The sequence below is a fragment of the Miscanthus floridulus genome, chromosome 1 (assembly GCF_019320115.1).
Source record: "Miscanthus floridulus cultivar M001 chromosome 1, ASM1932011v1, whole genome shotgun sequence".
NCBI lineage: Eukaryota > Viridiplantae > Streptophyta > Magnoliopsida > Poales > Poaceae > Miscanthus > Miscanthus floridulus.
In genome coordinates this window covers 158366260-158372175 of record NC_089580.1, presented here as the reverse complement: position 1 = coordinate 158372175, position 5916 = coordinate 158366260, and the positions used below count along the sequence as shown (strand labels likewise).

The window sequence follows — 5916 nt, the reverse complement described above, 5'->3', positions numbered from 1 at the left end:
CATCTGCAGCTTGACGGCGTTAGAGTCCAAACTGACGGCAGTGGCATGGATGGCATAAAAAAAGTTGGAGCAGTGACGCTGAAGACCGCTGAACTTTTATAAGGGCACACAGAGCATTACGATCTTTTTTAATGGCACATAAGAAATTCTCCCATATTTTACCGTGGCTCGGATTCGTTCCGTGGCTGCACATGTGAGAAGGTTTCTTTTTTCTTCTTTTTTTTACAAATTTATACATAGTTATTTTCGTAGATAACTTCATATTTCTGCTAATATGTTATGATATTGATTTGTACATCTAAAATTCTTGGATATGACTTATACTTCCAAATTTACGTCTTTACATCTTAGAGCTGGTTTCGTTTGCATCTTTTAAAGTTTAGTCACCTAAACTAGCTCTTAAACTCTAGTCACCTCCTGTTTGTTTGATGAACTAAAAGATGCCTTTTAGTCACTTTTAGTCAGGGTGTTTGGCTTCAAAGTGATTAAAAGGTGAGGCAGTCTGACTAAAAGGTGATGTTTAGTCCCATTTAGCAACATTTGAGTGATTAATTGGCTAAAATCCACTTAGTCAAAGTGTTTGAGTAAAAAGTGACTAAATAAGACTAGATTTAGGAGGTGAAGAGTGAACCAAACATTCTCTTAGTTATTCATCAAGTTATATATCTAGCAAACAAGTTATTATAATAATGAGTTGTTCAGCTAATAGTTTTTATGACCGATAAACTTGCCGATGATTTTTTGGGCTAATAAGCCGACTCAGATAACACCGCCGTGCAAGTACATGGATCGCCGGTAAATTTCATCCAAAGTAAAACACATGCTCTTGTCGTGGTATTTCTGCTGCACGCCCGTACGTATCCTGGTCCACGTTAGGAAGGCATGTGCTCTTTTGAGTCTTGTTCGCTCGTTGGTTTTAGCCAGCCCAAATCAGTCAGCCAATAGTGTTTTTCTCTCACAACAAATCAGCACCAGCCAGCTCAAACCAGCCCACAAACCAACCAGCGAACAAGCCGTTGAGGAAGAAAACTGTTTTGCACGGTGTAGATGCAGCACGGTTCCATATTTCCATCCATCCAGCACCGGCGCGCGGCGCGCGGCAGCGCAAATGGCACGGAGGCACGGACCCGAGTCGCTGCCGCCCCGAAAGAAGGCGACTTGTCTCGCCGTCCCCGTGGCCCGTGGTGGCTCACATGCTTGCTACGGAGTAGTAGTAGAGTAGGCTGTATAGCCTCCCGCTCTCCAGATCGGCAGATCCCACTCCACTCCACTCCACTGCTTCGTGCACCCCACCCCACCTCTTAAAATCCAAACCAAACCCGAAAGCACCACGAAACACGGCAGCAGCAGCCTGCGTGCCTGCCTATCGACCACCCTTCCTCCTCCAGCCTCCCGCGGCTCGGACACCCGCGCGCGCCCTCGCGCGGACAAGCCGAGAGCGGCAGCGAGGGAGGCGGGGGGCTGCGCCGGCCTCGCAATGCAGCAGCCGGAGCATGCCGATCCGCCGAGCCGGGGCTTCCCGCCACCGGCGGCGCCGGTGCCTGCCGCCGCGCGCGGAGTGCACCACCGCCGGGCCAGATCTGAGGTTGCCTTCCGCCTCCCGGACGACCTGGGCCTCAGCGGCGGCGGCGGCCCCGACGGCGACGCCTTCGACGAGATCGGCTCCGAGGACGACCTCTTCTCCACCTTCATGGACATCGAGAAGATCTCCTCCTCCGGGCCCTCCGACCGCGACCGCGACCGCGCCGCCGAGACCTCGTCTCCGCCGCGCCCCAAGCACCGCCACAGCAGCTCCGTCGACGGCTCGGGCCTCTTCTTCTCGCCCGGCATCGGCGGCGGCGCGGGGAAAGATGCCGCCGCGTCGCTGGCCGAGGTCATGGAGGCCAAGAAGGCCATGACTCCCGAGCAGCTGGCCGAACTCGCCGCCATCGATCCCAAGCGCGCCAAGAGGTACCGCCTCCTCGATCGCGGCAATCCATCCATTTCTTTAGTTACCATGCTTGGCATTGTTACTCATGCCTAGCCTCAGTCGCCGAGTGATCGACTAGCTCCAGGATTAGTTGGTAGAGAAATATGCTCGAATACTATAGATCAATTCTTTCGTTTCGCCGGGGTGGCGAGTAATTAGATCAGGCGTCGAGGGCAATCATGCATGCATGCTTTCTGATGGAAGTGGCTGGAGATTAAAGGAAAGACGAGCATTTCCCCTTGTTTTTTCCTCTGCGGGAACTGTGTATGGATATGGATAGATTGTATAGGTTGGTTGGTTGGGGGTTGGGAGTTAAGGTACTGGTAATGGTGCTTTAGCGCTTGGTTGGTGGGATTATGGACAAGTGCTTGTTTCTCTGAGGGTGACGCGTGCTTTTTCTTCTCCTTTTGCTGGGTGTTGGGGGTTGAGCCCATTGATCATGATTGGAAAAAAGGAGGTCAGCGAAAAGGGAAGCTGAGTATTTTCTTACCTTTGAAGTTATATTTCCCTGTTGTAATTTGAGGGTTTACAGATGAAGAAGTGCTGAGATATAAGCTAGATGGCTGGTTCTGAGGATTATATTGCTTAGTTTTGACACTTAAGAATGATGTTAGAAGAATGCTTTTTTGTTGGGCGAGATGAAAAGAAAATGAAGCACATTGGACTAGTGAGTCATTGCAAGTGATTAGAAAAACCTGGCTATATTGATACTAACTGTGGAAGGCAGGAGGAAGGAACAACCACTGAACACTATCCAATCATATCAGTGAAAATAACAAGTTCTAACCATTTTACCTATTGTATCTCTATTGAAACTATGAATGATTCCTGGCAGTCACTGGTTGAAATTTTATAGAGAAATGTGAAATTGTGAATAATATTGGAAGCAATTGGATTTTACATTTCTAATAATCACGTGCCGTAATCCTGTCACCAAAACCAGATGCTTTCATCTTTAGCATGAAGAGATCTCATTAGTAACAAATAATATTATCGAAACTGAGTAGCTGATAACATGACATCCACTGTTTATAGTTAAATTCTAATGCTTCGAAATTATGCTCCATCATCACCAGTTTTTCATCTCTTTTGTTCTTAGACATTTTACCTGTGCCTACTGTTTGACTTGTAGTGGTAAAAGAAAATTAGAAATAACAGATACCCCCTCCGTTCCAAATTATAGTTCACTTTGGCTTTGTTCTAAGTCAATCTCATCTAACTTCGACCAAGTTTTTATAAAAATGTATTAACACTTACAGGTTAAAATAAATGCACTTTCAAAACATATCTCATGGAATTTGATGAACTAGTTTGATGCTACAGATGTTAGTGCTTTTTTCTATAAACTTGGTCAAAGTCAGAGAAGTTTGGCTGAGGACAAACCCAAAGTGAACTTTAAGTTGAAACAGAGGGAATACATGTTACATCACAGTGATTTGTCAATTGCCAAACAATAGTTTATCGGCAGATTTGTAGAAAATGTTTACTCATGAATTGGATTCATCCGGTATCTTCCTTTTTCAACGAAGCTCCTGCTTTTGCATAAAATCTTTGTACAAATGTTTATGTGTTGGTTGTTGTAGTATGATCCATCTGTGTAGATCGATTGTTCCTTCAAGTCTACATTGGAAAAGAGGAATTGAATGTATAAACAAACTATAGTCAGGTTGTGGCTAATGGTCCATCTGGGTAGGATCCGTATCTATTGTCACTACAATCATTTCTTCAAATATCATCTTGGTTTACATTAACATTTTGTGTTAATTTTTCATGCAGAATTCTAGCTAACAGACAATCAGCGGCTAGATCGAAAGAAAGAAAGGCTCGTTATATAACAGAACTTGAGCGGAAGGTCCAAACTCTTCAGACTGAAGCCACCACCCTCTCAGCTCAACTCACACTATTTCAGGTGCCTTTCTATCTATCTGTTGTCTCATTGGTATCAGCCTATCAGGTCAAGTTTAAGTTCATGCTATTTCTGAAAGTGATATTTTGTAGGAGCAAGATAATCATTTTCCTTTGTTGTCATCATAACAAACATGGACCTATCCCCTGATAGCGAGGCGTCTATCAAACTATATCTTCTTTACAAATTGTATCTACCTTAATAGTTTTCTGCGTGTGCCTTCTGAGAACTTGTGTGTCAGTATAGACTAGGACAGTTGCACATGGTGTGACCAATCTAAACACCCCTCACATTGAATATCAATTCTGGTATTGTGAACAATTTGAAGAACTGAATGCCGATGACCTGTATGTGAGTTTAATTTATGTTGATTGTCAACTTTGACTGTCGGCTTCTGGTTGTTGCTAGGTTTTATGGATTTGGTTTTTGAAGTATTGTACACTTTACTGGTTCGCTATACTGTTGTATTAATTAGCTGGATGACCTTTATATGTTGCCTTCAATCTCTTGCAGAGGGACACGACTGGACTTTCTGCAGAAAATGCAGAGCTTAAGATAAGGTTACAAGCCATGGAGCAACATGCTCAACTCCGTGATGGTGAGCATTGTTCCCTTATTGAAGATAACATAATTTATTTGTCTATGCTTTGTTTTTTAGTCTTTTTCCCTTTCCCTGGAACATTAAGTAACAATAAGACCGTGGAATAGTTTTTGGCCTTATACAATAAAAAAAGTTCTTTTTTCCTAGTCCTAGTTCCTTTCTCTAACTAAAACTAGAACTCCTTCCTTTTAAGCAAGTTACTCTAAATGTTCAAGTGCCACAATCTTTTGAAGTCGAGTGTCTTTTGACATGAAACCCTTCACTAATTGCAGTAGGAGCATGTAGTTTTTCTCTAATGTGGACAATTTGGCATAGCTTATATATCTTGCCATATGCCATGAGATATAGTGACTTACTATATCTATATGGAACACAACGCTAATTGCATTTTACTTACATAGAACAAATTAATGACTGGAAATTGCGTTATGACAATTTCTTTATTCTACTTGTATATTCTAAACATCTCATATATCTTGCAGCTCTGAATGATGCACTAAAGCAGGAGCTGGAGAGGCTTAAGCATGCTACTGGTGAGATGACCAATTCCAGCGAGACATATAACATGAGATTTCAACATGTTCCATACAACTCTTCCTTCTTCCCGCTTTCCCAGCAAAATGCATCCCCACACCTTGGTAGCACCCAGTTGCCACCACTGTTCCACCCACCCCATCCCAATGTGCCAAACCACCAGATGCTATCCCACCCAAACACTCTCCCAGACATAATGCAGCAAGAGTCTCTTGGACGGCTGCAGGGTTTGGACATTGGAAAGGGGCCACTGGTTGTGAAGTCAGAGAGCAGCTCGATCTCTGCAAGTGAAAGCAGCAGCACCTTCTAACGAGACCTATCAATGAGAATCTGCCGTTCCAATAGGTCCCATTGTTCATAATAGCCTGACATCCTTGTGCTGCTTCCTGCTCTGTAAGCTTATTTGTTATTTAATTCATTCAATTAGTTGAAATTGTTCGTTATCGCACTGGCTGATCAATCCATGTTGTAGAATGATCCAGGAACCCTTCAAGTCTGTTTGTTTTGGGCTCATTTCCTGTTCCTGTGTTCGGTATTATCAGGGCATTTGGATTTTTGAGTGAAATTCTCTGATGGTACTTTGTTTTGTTGTTTTTAGCCATGTTGACTGCTTCATGAATCCTCTCCTTTGAACATACCATGTATTCTCTGCAATTTGTTGAGCCTGTACATTTTGTGTTGGCAAGCTAGTTTGATCAATGCGTACTCTGATTTATGAAATGTTATCGCATTGAGGGATTTCAATCATCCATCAGAGTTCAATCAGATGTTGTGTCAACATTGGAGTGTAAGAGCCAAAAAAAAATTGCTAATGAGTAAAGACCAAAATTTGAAGTGTCCGTGTCGGGATTTACACCCATGACTCGTTTGCATTTGGCAAGATCTTGTACAGTTGCAGAAATATGA

The 5916-nt window shown here is 43.5% G+C and overlaps 1 protein-coding gene across 2 annotated transcripts; it reads left to right on the top strand.

Annotated features, from left to right (window-relative positions):
* The first annotated feature begins 1273 nt into the window (after nt 1-1273).
* LOC136545100 (transcription factor RF2b-like) lies at nt 1274-5575 on the top strand. 2 transcript variants are annotated; one of them, XR_010780913.1, is made up of 5 exons: nt 1274-1950; nt 3746-3878; nt 4389-4473; nt 4959-5403; nt 5483-5575. XR_010780913.1 is itself a non-coding variant. In XM_066537146.1 (4 exons), exons 1-4 carry the CDS (start codon nt 1478-1480, stop codon nt 5318-5320), a joined length of 1053 nt encoding a protein of 350 aa, XP_066393243.1. In that variant the 5' UTR covers nt 1275-1477; the 3' UTR covers nt 5321-5575. The 2 variants fall into 2 exon arrangements, 1 of the variants encoding a protein (XP_066393243.1); XM_066537146.1 differs by having other exon boundaries at nt 1275-1950; nt 4959-5575.
* Nucleotides 5576-5916: the final 341 nt, after the last annotated feature.

Bases quoted from the DNA above. Each gene is read 5' to 3' on its own strand.
- LOC136545100 (XM_066537146.1), top strand. From the start codon at position 1,478: ATGCAGCAGCCGGAGCATGCCGATCCGCCGAGCCGGGGCTTCCCGCCA. The intron at 1,951-3,745 runs GTACCGCCTCCT...TTTTTCATGCAG, and splicing joins GATCCCAAGCGCGCCAAGAG to AATTCTAGCTAACAGACAAT. The intron at 4,474-4,958 runs GTGAGCATTGTT...TATATCTTGCAG, and splicing joins ACATGCTCAACTCCGTGATG to CTCTGAATGATGCACTAAAG.